At 44.5% G+C, this 15,338-nt stretch overlaps 1 protein-coding gene across 2 annotated transcripts in view; it reads left to right on the top strand.

Annotated features, from left to right (window-relative positions):
- Ctps1 (CTP synthase 1) overlaps window positions 1-13,605 on the top strand; it is a 29,451-nt gene extending 15,846 nt beyond the window's left edge. For both annotated transcript variants that reach the window (XM_038334062.2, XM_042055269.1), the window contains exons 8-19: window positions 134-285; window positions 2,129-2,261; window positions 4,436-4,524; window positions 5,673-5,767; window positions 6,544-6,606; window positions 8,813-8,856; window positions 9,926-10,022; window positions 10,926-10,981; window positions 11,066-11,162; window positions 11,697-11,841; window positions 12,260-12,348; window positions 12,841-13,605. In XM_038334062.2, the coding sequence (XP_038189990.1) occupies window positions 134-285; window positions 2,129-2,261; window positions 4,436-4,524; window positions 5,673-5,767; window positions 6,544-6,606; window positions 8,813-8,856; window positions 9,926-10,022; window positions 10,926-10,981; window positions 11,066-11,162; window positions 11,697-11,841; window positions 12,260-12,344 (1,056 nt within the window). In that variant the 3' untranslated portion in view covers window positions 12,345-12,348; window positions 12,841-13,605. The remainder of the gene's footprint in view (window positions 1-133; window positions 286-2,128; window positions 2,262-4,435; window positions 4,525-5,672; window positions 5,768-6,543; window positions 6,607-8,812; window positions 8,857-9,925; window positions 10,023-10,925; window positions 10,982-11,065; window positions 11,163-11,696; window positions 11,842-12,259; window positions 12,349-12,840) is intronic.
- The last annotated feature ends 1,733 nt before the right edge of the window (window positions 13,606-15,338 follow it).

The following is a 15,338-nucleotide window of genomic DNA, read 5'->3' on the forward strand; positions in this document are numbered from 1 at the left end:
TATCTTTCTAGAAAAATCACTTTTTTTTTGGTTCCAAATTAAAGTTTTCCTCCGTTCTCCGTACAGTCATCTAGGTGTAACCCTAGGAAATTAGCTGTTTTTATTAACACCCCCCCCCCCTTTTTTTAAACAGGTGATCTGTGTTCATGATGTTTCATCCATCTACCGGGTACCCTTGTTGTTAGAAGAGCAAGGAGTCGTAGACTATTTTCTTCGGAGACTTGACCTCCCTGTTGAGAGACAGTCACGAAAGATGCTGATTAAATGGAAAGAGATGGCAGACAGGTTTGTCATAAGCAGTTGGGTATGCACATCTCAGTCTTTTGTAGGGCTCCACCATGCTGTCATAATGGGTAGAAAAGGTGCTCATAGAAAGATGTTCAGAAGGCTGACAGAGGATTTTATACCCAGCATGTGGTCACAACACAGAGGAGGATCTAGGTAGTCTAGGCCTGTTCCGAGGACTTCAGGCAGTGAGTTCAGATCACTACATTGTGCTGTACTACCTTATTAGCTCAATAGCACCAACAGCAGCCTGGTGGCAGAGGGGTACATGTATTCCCAGAGCCTACAGGAATGCTGGCCTGTACCTAAGCTATGTTTGGAAACATGCTATACTCTCAGCTAGAAAATGCTGAGCAGGGATGAACTGCTGCCACCTTGTCCTTAAGCTCCGAGGTTGTCTCATTTCTGAGATACTAACTCATGGCCTAGTGCAGGGTGAGTCAAACTGTGATAGTGTAGGCACACACAGATGGAGTGGAGTCTGTGATAACAGCTTTTACTTGGACAGTTACTTTTTTGTTTTTTGACCATTTATGTGGATATCTTTTCTAAGTCCATTTGCATGTAGCTATAAAAATAGCCTGTAGTTTTTTAATTGCCTTTTTTCATAAAACTTGAAATGTTAGTCTTTTAATTGTCCTAGGGTCTCTGTTGCTGTGAAGAGACGGCCACAGCAGCTCTTTATAAATCATTTAATTGGGGCTGGCCTATGGTTCAGAGGTTTAATTTATTGTCAGCATGGTGGCTTGCAGGACATGGGTACTAGAAAGTTCTACATCTGGATCTGAAGGCAGCAGGAAGAGACTGAGACACTGAGCCTGATTTGAACATCTGAAACCTCAAAGCCTGCCCTCAGTGACACACTTCCTCTAACAATGCTTGCTACACCTACTCCAACAATGCCATATCTCCTAACAGTGCCACTCTGTATAAGCGTATGGGGACCATTTTCTTTGAAGCCACCACAATTATGTTTTAAAATGGAAATTTGTAGTAGGAAGGAACACCCGGCTGCTTCCCGCCACCCAGCTAGCTTTACCCGAAATAATTACATGGAAACTGTATTCATTTAAACACTGTCTGGCCCATTAGTTTCAGCCTCTTATTAGCTAATTCTCACATCTTGCTTTAACCCATATTTAGTAATGTGTGTAGCACCATAAGGTGGTGGCTTACTGGGAAGATTCTAGCCTGCATCCATCTTGGAGAGGAGAGTCATGGCAACTGACTAACTTCCCAGCATTCTGTTCTGTCTACTCCACCCATCTAAATCCTGCCCTATCAAAAAGCCAAGGCAGTTTCTTTATTAACCAATGAGAGCCCTCCATCATTTCCCCTTTTTCTGTTTAAACAAAAAAGAAAGGCTTTAACTTTAACATAGTAAAATTTCATATAACAGTTATCAAGCAAGAATTACAGTTTATTAACCAACGAAAGTTTTTTGCCCTTTGGGGATGATTTTTTATTTTTAATGACATTTCTTTATTTTGGTTGTTTGTGTGCTTGAGCATTTGCATGCCACAGTGTATATGTGGAGATCAAAGGACAACTTGTAGGGGTCTGATTTTTCTTTCCATCGAGTTCTAGGATGGATCTCAGATCATCGGGTTTGTGTGGCAAGCCCACTGAATCATCTCATTTTACCCACTGAGTCATCTCATTTACTCCAATACTATTCTCTTTCTGAGACTGCCCGTTTGATATAAGGGTTCTTTGTGTTCTGTGCACAGTACTGAGGTGATACTCTATCGTCTTTGCGGGCATGTTTCCTCCTTGCAGAAGTAATTTCAGTCTCATAATGGTGTGGATGTTGCAAGTAACTGTCTTGACCCTTATTTGCTAGATATGATCGCTTGCTGGAGACCTGCTCTATTGCTCTTGTGGGCAAATACACCAAATTCTCAGACTCGTATGCCTCTGTCATTAAAGCTTTAGAGCATTCTGCATTGGCTATTAACCACAAGTTGGAGATCAAGGTAAGGAAGGGTTGGGTAGGTACAACTAAGGAGTAAATGAAAACAGCTTGTGTGTGTGTGTGTGTGTGTGTGTGTTTTATACATTAAAAAATTTGTTGGGCTCAGGTATATGTGGGTACATGTGCGTATGTGCCATGGCACACATGTAGAGTTCAGAAAATAATCAATAGAAATCAATTTTTTTCTTCCATAATGTGGGTCCTAGGGATTAAACTAGGTTGTCAAACTTGACAACAAATGCCTTTACCCTCTGAGTCATCTTAAAGACTCAAGCCTTGTGATCTTATAGATACTCCATACCTACCTGCTTTATGGTTTTTGGATCTCTGCATTTATTTTTAGGAATAAGAAAGATTCATGTTGGTTTTTTTTTTTTTGTCTTTCGAGATAGGGTTTCTCTGCAGCTTTAGAGCCTGTCTTGGAACTAGCTCTTGTAGACCAGCCTGGCCTCGAACTCAGAGATCCGCCTGCCTCTGCCTCCCGAGTGCTGGGATTAAAGGCGTGCGCCACCACCGCCCGGCTTCATGTTGGTTTTTGGCTTCAAGGAGACACCAGAGTATTTCTCAGAAATAATGAAGGGGCCTTAGTGCATGGATTTGAGTGTCAGTCCCTATGGATGGGGGGGTGGCTTGGTGGACATAGGTATAGTGCACAGCTGATGGTGCCACCAAAGACTTTCCCAGTAGCTGCTCTGCTCCCATCAAGTGTCATGATTAAAGGCACAGACTGCAGAGCAGGTGGCTAGTCCTGGAGTGCTGGATCTGCTGCCCTAGTGCTCTGAGCTTGGATGTCTTAACCTTCTGCCTGGGTTTCCTTTAAAAGGGGATTGTGAGCTGGGCGGTGGTGGCGCACGCCTTTAATCCCAGCACTCGGGAGGCAGAGATAGGTGGATCTCTGAGTTCGAGGCCAGCCTGGTCTACAAGAGCTAGTTCCAGGACAGGCTCTAGAAACTACAGGGAAACCCTGTCTCGAAAAACCAAAAAAAAAAAAAAAAAAAAAAAGCTAAAAGGGGATTGTGATAGTGGTTTCTCATGTGGTTAAGAACTAAATGGTTTACTTGGAACTGCTATAGTAACTGCTGGATGTAGTCGCTTCCTTTGGAAGTTGACTGGTCCATTTAGAGCTCTTGTTCCTGTTGCACTGGCTGGAGCTTTTCCGGAGATGGACGAGAGAAGTGAGAGCTTGGAGCCTAGTGGCCCATAAAGACAGGTTCCCACAGGATGGTAACTAGACCTGGGTGACCCATTTCACTATCTGGACTTTTTTTTTTTTTTTTTGCTAGTTCTTTACATCACTGATTAATTTTATCTATTTGAAATTAGTTTGTGGCCACCTTGTGTTCAATGATGGAGGCTGAGAGAAGAATAAAGAATTAAAAGCCCGGGGCTGGAGAGATGACTCAGAGGTTAAGAGCACTGACTGCTCTTCCAGAGGTCCTGAGTTCAATTCCCAGCAACCACATGGTGACTCACAACCATTTATGAGATCTGGTGCCCTCTTCTGGCAGGCAGGCATACATGCAGACAGAACAATGTATACATAATAAATAATAATAATAAAAAAAGAATTAAAAGCCCCAGTTTTTTAGGAACACTGAGGCTCTCAGACATAGAACACCTAGGAAAGAAGATCACTTGTCTTGGTAGATATATGAGAGAGGAAGGCCCTAAGGAGGTTGAGAGGGCTTGGGAAGGCAGAAGGAAGGAAGGGTGCCTGATATTCAGGAAGCATTTTCTCAACTGAGGCTCCCTCCTCTGTGATTACTCACGCTTATGTCAGCTTGTCATAAAACCAGCCAGTACAGGGTACTATTCCTAAAATGTTTCTATCTTATGTTTTATAAGTCATACTTTGATTCAGATGGGAGAAAAATGGAAAAACCAGATAGCAAATAAGCCAAAAACCTATATGGGATGGCCTTTTCCAGTCACTTACTTGCAAGATCTAAATACTCCAAGTGGGATGGGTAGAATTGGACTTGAAGGTTAAATAATCTTAAGGGGGACCCTTAATTAAAATATTATTTAATCTTATTAAATACTAAATTATTGAATTTAATTATGTTCACTTTAAACTGAAATTAAGGGAGATGGAACATTGATAATGTTATTTGAAAGTTGAGAGGTATGGTTGGATTCATAAGCTTCTGTTTTTCTCTCTGCCTGGTGCCCCAGTACATTGATTCCACAGATCTAGAGCCCAGCACCCTGCAGGAGGACCCTGTGCGTTACCATGAGGCATGGCAGAAGCTCTGCAGTGCTCAGTAAGTAGCCTTCTCTGCCAATCAACATAGACCTGTGCTTCCAGTGCTGACGGAGGTCTTTTGCCCGTTAAAATGTCTTTTAATGATTAGACAGCCTAGTAAATGGAATAATATGTTAAAAAAAAAAAAACGACATTATAGTTGGATCTAAAGAAATATGCTCTCATTTTACTGATTCTTCATGGGGCTTAAATATTGTTTTCATCTGGATCATTTGATAAGTAGCCATCAGTTGAGTCTCAAAATTTTTTTTTTTGTTTTTGTTTTTTTTTTGTTGTTTTTCGAGACAGGGTTTCCCTATAGTTTCTAGAGCCTGTCCTGGAACTAGCTCTTGTAGACCAGGCTGGCCTCGAACTCAGAGATCCGCCTGCCTCTGCCTCTCGAGTGCTGGGATTAAAGGCGTGCGCCACCACTGCCCGGCTCAAATTGTTTTTGATAGCTGCTGCTATTACTAATGCAGGGCCATGTGCTGAGAAGCAAGTGCTCTGTCACTAAACCACATCCCCAGGTCCTCTTAAGAGAAGGTTTCTCTGCTTAGCCCTGTTCGTCCTAGAACTCTAATCTGGCCTTGAACTCAGAGATCTGCCTGCCTCTGCCTCCCAATCATTGGTATTGAAGGCGTGTTCCACTATGTCCAGTTAGATGTTTCTTAAAATATAAAAACTAGAAGGAAGTTTGAATGCACTAGAGCCGTCAGTGTTATGAGGCTCTGAACTACTGCTGATTTGCTTGGTCAGTGTGGTGCACTGTTGAGGAGCACTGGAATCCGGAGGAAACGTGCGCTGACTGCAGTTTGAAACATATCTATAGTCTGGCACTTAGGAGGCTGAGGCAGGAGGACTGTGAGTTTGGAGCCAGTCTGGGCTATACTGAAAGACCTATTTCAGAAAAGAATATGAATGATGAATTAGGGTCAAGGACAGTAGCAGCAGCATCCTGATAGCCCATGTTTCTGTTTGCACTAAGTTCGTTGTGTTTACATTTACAGAATGTGTACCCACAGTCTTCCAGCTATAGTCTCAGACCCTGGGGGCTTAGATATATGGGAAGCTAGTTCATGGCTCAGTGTTTTGGTAGTGGCTTCTTTGGGATGATTGAGGGCTGGATTAGTGGAAAAGGGAAGTTGCTTTGTGTTCTTCTCTCTGCAGTGGAGTGTTGGTTCCAGGAGGATTTGGTGTTCGGGGAACAGAAGGAAAAATTCAAGCAATTGCCTGGGCTCGGAAACAGAAGAAGCCTTTTTTGGGTAAGGAGCCCTGCTGTGCCCTCTTCACTCTGGAGAGAGAAGAATGAGGAAGTTGCCAGTGAAGCAAGACATGCACATGTTTTTGTTTTTTTCTTTCTAGAGAGGAGAGGAATTTTCTGGGGAAATTCAATTATATTTACTTATGTGTATGTGTGTAGGAGCATGTCATGGCATCCATGTAGAAGGCAGAGAACAACTTGCCATGGTTCTCTCCTTCCACTATTTTGTCCCAGGAATTGAGCTTAGGTTCTCAGGCTTAGGTTAGCACTTTTAGCTACTGAGCCATCTCCTTGGCCCTCAGATTCGTAGTATGGAAAGTTTTTGAGCTACATGTAAATAACAAGGAATTTTGAGAAAGTGGACTGAGATAAGAAATGTTTGCAGTGCATGTAAGGCTGGGTTTTATGTCATCCTAACTTGGCAAAACAGCCAGGCACTGGGCCAAGTGGGTTCTGGATGCTTCCTGTTGCTGCACAGTTAAGTGATTTTCAACCTGACCAACCTGGAAATGAGCACGTAATGAAAGAAAGGATTGGGAGCGTGGGTTTTAAGGTGCCGAGTGGAGTTTCGTTTCTTTAACTAAGTAGCTTTGCAGAACCCTGAATCTTAATGTGTATATAGGTCCTGGTTTAATTCAGCAGGTAAAGCTTTTGGGTGTTTCTGATATGTTAAGCATATGATTTCCACTCAAGACACACAAAGATACTGACAGGCTGGGGGAATGGAGGAGTTGCCTTCTCAGTGGAGATTGACATTATTTTTCCTTCTCTTGGAAGGTGTGTGCTTAGGAATGCAGCTAGCAGTGGTAGAATTTTCAAGAAATGTGCTGGGATGGCAAGGTAAGTATCTTGTTTAGCAACTCATTCCTGGCCTGAGAGCCATTGTGTGTGTACTGGTGGTTGAGAGCTGTGAGTATGATGTCTGTTTACTCAGCAAGTCTCAGTGTTCAGGGAAGAAGGCACCTTATTCATAGTGGTGCAAGAATCCCTCTACATATGCATGAAGGAGCGCCAGAGCGAACAGGTCTTTGGCTATTGCCCTGCGTTTTTTGTCTCAAGATTCTTACTTTGAACACAGTGACCACCACCCAAATGGTGTCCAGCAAGAAACCACTGATGTACAGAAGAATTGTATAGTTATAGACTTGGGCTCAAGTTCTGGCTTTATCACTAAATATATAGATAATTTTAGGCAACTTAGTCTTCCTGACTTCTGTTGCCTATAGAATAGGCATCACTTCACACAGTTGAAAAAAATTAGGTGAAGCTGAGTGGTGATGGTGGCACAGGCCTTTAAGTCTAGCATCCAGGAAGCAAAGGCAGGTGGATTTCTGTGATTTCAAGGCCAGTCTGGTCTACAAAGTAAGTTCCAGAACAGGCAGAGCTACCCAGAGAAACCAGGTCTTGAAAAAAAAATAACAACAAAAGTAGGTGAAACACTCTAAACAAATAGTTCCTATCAGTTCCTGTCAGAAAGTGTAAGATCTACTTGTAACTGGATGACTATGAGAGACTAGACTTCTCACAGCTCTGGCTTTTGAGCTTGCTACAAAATTAAGCAGCATCTAAGTATGAAAAAGCTGTCTGTAGTGTAAGAGCATCTGGGCATCTGGCTTGTGGCCAAGGCTGGGTTCCACCTCATAACCCTGGGGACCATGGCTTAGTGGGATAAGCAGCTTGTCCTTTATTTCTGGTGTCTGAGTCTTGACAATGACTGTCTGCCCATTACTCAGAGCGGGCATCTAGGATTCTTGGATGCTTTCACACTCAAGCTCAAGCTCTCCTGCCTCCCCCTGGGGTTTCCAGTTGGGTGTGTGGCCTGATGATAGGCTTAGCTGAAAGGAACCAACACACAGTGCTAGGGATTTGATCCTTTGCCTTTTTGCCTAGTGCAACCTATAGAAAGGTTGTTTATGTTGAAATCAGTTAACTTCCCACCTTTTTCAGAGACTGAGACAGTAAGTTTCATGATGACCTGAACTGTACAACAAGACCCTGTCTCAAATTAAAATTGAAAAAGAGCTGGACATTTGCAAGGCCCTGGATTCAGTCCCAGTGCTGCAAAGTAACAGCTCAGCTAATTCCTAACGTAACTGAGGATGACAGCATATTAGATGCTGAGGACGGAAGGCAGAGGGAACAGTTCTCACTCATCTTAGAGAATCTGTAACAAAATGAAAAATTAATGTAAGAACTGTTATCAGAAACAATCTAAGATGATTTTTATCTACCTTGCAGTTTGACTTCCCAGAAAGATAAAAGATAGGGCGAGTTCACCTGTGTCTAGTCCTAGTTTACTGTTCCCTGAAGGGATAAAACTATGTGATTATATTTTAATTATTATAGCCGGGCAGTGGTGCACACGCCTTTAATCCCAGCACTCAAGAGGCAGAGGCAGGGAAATCTGTGAGTTTGAGGCCAGCCAGATGTACAAGAGCTAGCTAGTTCCTGGACTGCTAGGACTGTTACACAGTGAAACCCTGTCTCGAAAAACAAAAGCAAACAGACAAAACAAAAAAAATTTACTAGTTCTCTCTTTCTCTCTTTTTTTTTTGGGGGGGGGGCTTGTTTTTTGCTTTTTGTATTTTGAGACGGAGTCTCACTGTGTAGCTCTAGTTGGTATTGAACTCTTTGTAGATCAGGACTTTAACTCACAGTATCTACCTGCCTTTGTATCTTGAGTTCTAGAATTAAAGGCGTGTGCCACCACACCTGGCTATTGATGTTCCATAATTTTGTAATAATTTATTTTTTTACTTTGTGCATATGAATGTTTTGCATGCATGTAAGTACATTCTACTTGCCTGGTGTCCATGGAGTTCAGATGGCACTGGATCCCCTGGAACTGAAATTATGGATGGTTGTCAATAGCTGTGTGGGCACTAGGAACCAAATCTAGGTCATCTGGAAGAGCAGTGAGTGCTCTTAATTATTTGGCCATTGACTTTAAACAGAGAGAAAGAGATCATGATTTGTTGCTTAGCATGAAACTATAACAAGTTTTGTTTATAGCTATTTTCATAACTCAAGTGTTTTAACTTTTCAGATGCTAATTCTACGGAATTTGACCCTAAGACTAGCCATCCTGTGGTGAGTCAAGCATTTGAACCTCTCAGGGCTTAGAAAGGGTGGAAGGACATCTGTGAAGCAGGGGATGGCAGACAGGCAGGCAGTGAGGTCACTGCGTCCCAAAACCCCTCAGATCTCATGATAAGGACTTTCTAAGTTTTCACTTAATTCCTCACCAGTCTTTTCAGGTAACCACAGGAAATCTGTAATAGACAGGTATGAACCATGATAGCAAGGAGATAGCTCTCCTGTCCCCTCAGTTCCTGGTGGGAAGTGTGTGGGGGTGGAGGCTTGTTGATGGTAACCATTGTTCTCAGAGTTCCATACAGCAGTTCATGTTCTCTTGGGTGCCAGTCCTGGAAGGTAGACAGGCTCAGGGTTGACAAGCTCGGGATGGTGATTTCTTTAGTGGTAAGCGAGGCTTTTTGCAGACTGCAATCCTGCTGCTGTTGATCACCTAGGCATGTGGCCTAGACAGCCTGTGATGGTACTAAGGTTCACTGGGGAGGAGCATTGTCTTTGACTCCCTAGCCCATGAGTGACAGGCATATTTAAGCATTTTCTTTTTCAGTATTCAGCAAATGCTAATCATTGGTTATGTACAGGGACTGTTTTGTCACTGAGAACACTGACAGGATGGACAAGTTTTTGATCTCAGTGACTTAGCATCTGTATATTAGGTGACCTGAGGTTGGAATTTTGTTACTATAAGAACAGTGGGATGAGGGAGTGGAACCATAGGGAAGCCTGGAGGAGTTTGTAAGGTGCTCAGGCATGCTGGGCCAAGAGGCCAGCCATTCCAGCCCCCTTTGGGGTGCCACAGTCTCCCTGCTCATAGACTTGTTAGTGGCTCGTTGGTCTTTTGTATCCTTTTTGTCAGACCCAGAGGACAGCCTTGTCTGACTAGTTAGTCTTGTGACCATATTACTGTGGTGCCACAGCACAGAGCCTTTGACCTCCCAAGGGGACAGCATCGTGAGGCAGGCTGAAGCACTGAACTCCTTTCTGGGAGTGCTTCACTTGGGGAAGGAGGTCTGACTTTAACAACAGCAGAGTGTGGTAGTCAGATTTGTTTTCTGAACATCTCTAGGTCATAGACATGCCAGAACATAATCCTGGTCAGATGGGTGGAACCATGAGGCTGGGCAAGAGGAGAACCCTGTTCCAGACCAAGAACTCAGTCATGAGTAAGTTGTTTCACATGAGTCTGGCTTTTGTCCTGATCTATACAGGGCACATGGGCTAGGTGGTGCTGTAGCTCCAAAGAGCCAGGCCAACCTTTTCTTGGTTTTGTTCCTGTTTTTGCAATTTTTTCTTCCTCCTTTTCATGCTTGTTTAGGATGTTCTGTGGTAGCTAGATGGTCTCTGGTAATGCAGACAAGCCATTAGGTTAAATCCATTGAAATCCATGGTTACTTTTTTATACTAGTAAATAAAACTATGCAGAATTTGGTGGCTAATGAAAAAAAAATCACAATTTCATATAGTTTAAATACATTTTATTCTAACAAATAATCATGGTTAAAAATTTAGGGGAATTGGAGGAGGAAAATACCGAAGAAAATTAGACATTGCCTTGCCCAGTGGGAACATTGCTTTAACCATTGGTAGAGGCTCTCTATGTCTTGTGGGAGTTCCAGTGGCAGACTTTTGAGAATCACTTGTACCATTTTCCAGTTTTTCCAGCTGTGCTGCTGTATGGATTTGGGGCCTCAGTAGGCAGTGAGGAGCGAGTCAGAAAGCACCCCATTTTCTCACACTGCTTGTTTATCCATAGTCACCAGGCACCAGCTTTTCATTTCCCTTCCAGACACTGTTCTGAGGGCCTGGCCTGTCCCTGTGGTTCCAGCACCACAGTGCTTTGCATTTAGCAGTGATTGTTCAAGGGACCCCATGAAAGTTTGTTCCTGTTGTGGTACTTAGTTTGGGCAGAGGGTCAGAGCCCCACGAATTGTCTGAATTATGTATATCCAGAACAGATGGCTAGCAGAATTTTGGTAGCCTGGTTTACTACCTACATGATGGAGCGAATTGGGAAGTTAGTAGTTTACATAGATTGTTGGTCATACAAATTGCCTGGTTTTCTGCAGGGAAACTCTATGGAGACACAGACTACTTGGAAGAGAGGCACCGCCACCGATTTGAGGTAAGGATGTGAGCCTGCTCCTTCTGTTACTCTGCAAAGAAGGGAATGGAGAGGCCAGCACAGTGAGTTTTTCTGCCCCACCAGGTGAATCCAGTCTTGAAGAAGTGCTTGGAAGAGCAAGGCTTGAAGTTTGTTGGCCAAGATGTTGAAGGCGAAAGGATGGAGATTTTGGAGTTGGAAGGTGACTGGGTAGTGATAACTCCTCGGTGTGTGGGAAAATAGAAAAATGTGTTTCCCAGGTGTGGCAGTGTCACACACTGCAGTTCCAGCCCTTAAAGAGTTGAGGGAGGAGGATGAGTTCAGGCTAGGTGGGGCCAGAGCCAGACAGACCTTGTCTAAAGAAAAACGAGGAGGCAGCAGTGTCTGGGCAGCAGTTTCTGACACAATTCTGGAGAGGGGAGGTGCATCCCTAAGCATGGCTTCCACGGCAACCAAGTAGCCCTGGGCTCTCCCAAGAGACTTGGACTTGGTGCTAAATTCCTTTTAGATTTCATGTGAACTGTGGGGCTCAACCTAGGCAAGTCACAAGATACTCAGGACTGGAGAGCAGGAGCCTCAGCCATGAGGTATATGGTATTGAGGAAAGTGTCAGCTCCCTCCTGCTTTGGAATTCCTTTTGCCTTGAATTGAGTTTCTTTCAGACTCTCTTAGGGTTTATTTGTCTCATCTTTGTATGCACAGAATACTAATTTTTCCTTCTGAATTTGTGTTGCAGATCACCCATTCTTTGTTGGGGTGCAGTATCACCCTGAGTTCCTGTCAAGGCCTATCAAGCCCTCTCCACCCTACTTTGGCCTCCTTCTGGCCTCTGTTGGGAGGCTTCCACACTACCTGCAGAAAGGTTGCCGACTCTCACCCAGGTAGAGATACTAATCGCACTGAGGCTCTACACAGGCTAAGAAAAAGCCATTTGGCAGGTCCTGGTCCTTGTGTAGATGACCACACACATTCCTCGCTATGCTGTGAAGGTTGAAGTTTCCTGTCCTTTCCCTGGGGTTTTGTTAGGCTTCCCCCTGTCTTACTGGCCAGGCCTCATCTCTGATTTCTGGTTGTGGTAATGCTGCTAAGCAGATGCTGTCCATGGCAGGTGGGGCACAGCCAGGTGGGCTTATGCCCGATTGCTTTTATCTGAAACCAGTTTCTCTCAGTATTTAAGTACTCAGGAGAAGGAAATCCCTCCACAGCCTCACATGTGTGGACACACTATTGTATAACAGTGGTTACAGAGATGGGGAGGTAAATTGTTAGCTGGGAGATGAGTAAACCTGTATTCCACAGGGACACTTACAGTGACAGAAGCGGGAGCAGCTCCCCCGACTCTGAAATCACTGAACTGAAGTTTCCATCAATAAATCAAGACTGATCTGGTAAGTGACGTTTTTAATGTTTATTTTAAAAAGACGGTCTCTAAGAGCTGACTGGCCAGCCTACCCAGCTGTATCATCAGTGAGCTGCAGAGACTCTGAGAAGTTGTCTCATAAAGTAAACTGAAAAGTGACAGGAAGACGCTTGCCAGCCTCTGTCCTCCACGTGGAAGGCACTCACAGGTGCATACACCCACACTCCCCTCCACACACACACACACAGACTTTGTCAGTCATTGGCAGTGCCTGTCCCTCCAACAGCCCATAAAGCAGGCTGCCGCTTTAGACAGAGTGCTTGTATCTGGCTGAGAGCATAGCACAGAGGTTGCTGCAAGACCTTGATGGTGTGTGGTTCTGTGGAATTGCAAATGCAGGCTTCTGCCATTTTCCCACAGGAACAGGCCTCGTTCCCTGTGGTGGCTGGCAGCTGACCAAGTTCTGACACTTGTCTAATAAACATCATGTAATTCTAGCATTTTTTTTCTTTTTAAACAGGATGATTCTTCAAGAAACCCTTTGACCTGATAGTTTACAACTATGATTTTACACTCTGCTTTTGACTCTTCCTTTAAATTATGTTTTTATTAAGATTATTTTATTATGAGGAAAAAGTATTTGGAAAACTTTGCCACTTGCATGTCCTATCATTTATATTGGCTCCTGCAACATACCTGTTTGTGAGACAATTCCTTTGCAGTTGTGTTTCTGGCATGGGAAGTAGGACTCTGGATGGGACCCGATGGTGGCCAGCGGCTGGTTGAAGGCCATCAACCACTCGAGTCACTGTCACTCAAGTGTGTTGCTGTTATTTCCCTGGGGTGCCAGCTCTTCAGTGCTGGGCTTCTAACTGTAGGTATTGCTGGAATCTCAGTGCTGCTGAGTTGTGGGGGACTTGGTGCCAGTTGTGGCCCTTGTCATCCAGAGGGATGTTTGGTTCTTAGGCACATCAGACAAGCTCTGTGAAGTGTCACATAAAAACCTTGGGGCTCTGGCCGCACTTCCTGTTTGTGGAACTGAGGACACTCCTTGCATCAAGGGGTCAAGAAACGAGCAATCTTGGGAACTAGTTATGAGCCCTCTCTTGTGTATGCAGCATTGGTTTGGGGGTATTTTTTCTTCCAGAATGGTGTTATTGCAGTTGAAATGCAATTCGAAAAGTTATTTTCTTAATGTGACATAGCAGTGGGCGTGGCCATGTGCCCACACTATGGTGGCTGACTCAATGTATACTCCTAACTTAATAAATAATGAGGAACCATTGATGTGTGTTTTCATTCTGTCACTGGCTGGTGTGTTTTTCCATGGGCACTGAGCTTCAATGCTGGGCTGTTCCTAAGCCAGCAGTCTGATGCTTTGTATCATCAAAGTAAGATGCAAGCCTTAGTAGCAGCCAGGATTTCTCAGCAAGGCTTCAGCTTGTCATGACATAACATGTACCAAGGGATTCAAAGCCAATTGCTGCTGTGTGTTACTCGGCGGGGGAAAAGCAGAACCATGGGCTGCCTTGACAGGATCATTTGCTCCCTGCAGACAGGGCACTTCACACGTGGAGCCAGACAGCTAACCAAGGGCTATTTTAACCAGCTGGTTTGCTTTCTCTCACTCTGCACTCATTTGTGACCTCTAGAGTTGCAGCTCAGAAGTTCAAGGTCACAGGGACAATTCTTTTCAAAGTAAATTATGGTGATGGTGGCAGCATTCACTCTCAGGCTGCAGGCCTAGTTGTGTATAGGTGGTAAAAATAATATCTTTCACTTGCTGTAAGTTGAGACATGGAGCCTTGGGGAGGGATATGTGTCTCATCAGTTAGCCCAGCTCCTACCTCAGGCTCTCTTTCCCTGGTCCAATGCCACTATCATCCTTGAGGCCTCGTGATCAAAAGCATCCTGTCTTTCCCTCACTTCTCAGTAAGCTCATGTTTATTTCTACATAGATCCTGTCTGGGTTGTAGCTGATTGTACTTCTAACTCCCCTTTCCCACCCAGTGGTTTCATTTTTCCACATGCTGAGGCAGTGTGTCCCAGAGGTACCACCGCTGGCCGGGTGTGGAGTGGTTTGGAAGAGCTATTTGGAATGCTTTTCTGATGGAGAGTGATGAAGATGGCCTCACTATTAACCAGTTGCCACATGCCAGCTCCCTGTATAACCTGTCAGCAAAAAGAAAAATCCCTAGAGTTTGCCTTGATGCTGGAGGGCGGCCCTCTGTGTCCAATGACTACCAGACGGCAGGCTTCTCCCTAGCAGGAGGGAACCTGGCAGGCTTCTATGTCCTTAATGTGTTCGCCTCAGACCTAGGGGACAAAGGGCAGGTGGCAGTTGTGCTTCCTGTGACTACCTGTCTTAGCAGAAACCAGCTTCCAGAGGAAAATACTTCTGAGGATGTTGCCTCCTGGACCAAAATCTAGCATGGTGCTTAGCACATGGGTTAATGATACCCAGAACATTCTCTGGCTTCTTGAGTAATGACTTAATTTTTACATTCATTTATTTTGATTATCTTGGGGCTCAAGCTAGTGAGCTGAATGTTCTACCCTTTGAGCCACAACTCAGCCTGAGGAATGCATTTCCCCCCCTTTATTTTTCCATTCAAATATTTACACTTCCTTCCCTCCTCCCAATTCCCTCCTGCTCCCCCACATCCCCTCCTCCCTCTCCCACCCTGCTTGAGAGAGGGCAGGGAACCCTGCCCTGTGGGAAGTCCAAGGCCCCCCCACTCTTCATCCAGGCCCAGGGAGCTGTGCATCCATATAGACTGTGTTCTGGCTTTTTAGGAGCGCATTCTTTGTGGAGCCCTTTGAACACCAGTGTGTGGTAAATGTCTTGAACATTTCTGATGATGTTTGGTCCCTGGCAGCATTGTAAGTCCTGGTGGGGGTTGTCTTCTGTTTGCTGCATGGAAAGATCAGGTTTTGAGTGGTGAGTGGAGCATGGGAGCTGAAATTTCAAAGCTTGCGTGTGCATGTGTCGAGGATACAGTGCCTTTCTCTTTGAGG

The sequence above is a fragment of the Arvicola amphibius genome, chromosome 6 (assembly GCF_903992535.2).
Source record: "Arvicola amphibius chromosome 6, mArvAmp1.2, whole genome shotgun sequence".
NCBI classification, from domain to species: domain Eukaryota; kingdom Metazoa; phylum Chordata; class Mammalia; order Rodentia; family Cricetidae; genus Arvicola; species Arvicola amphibius.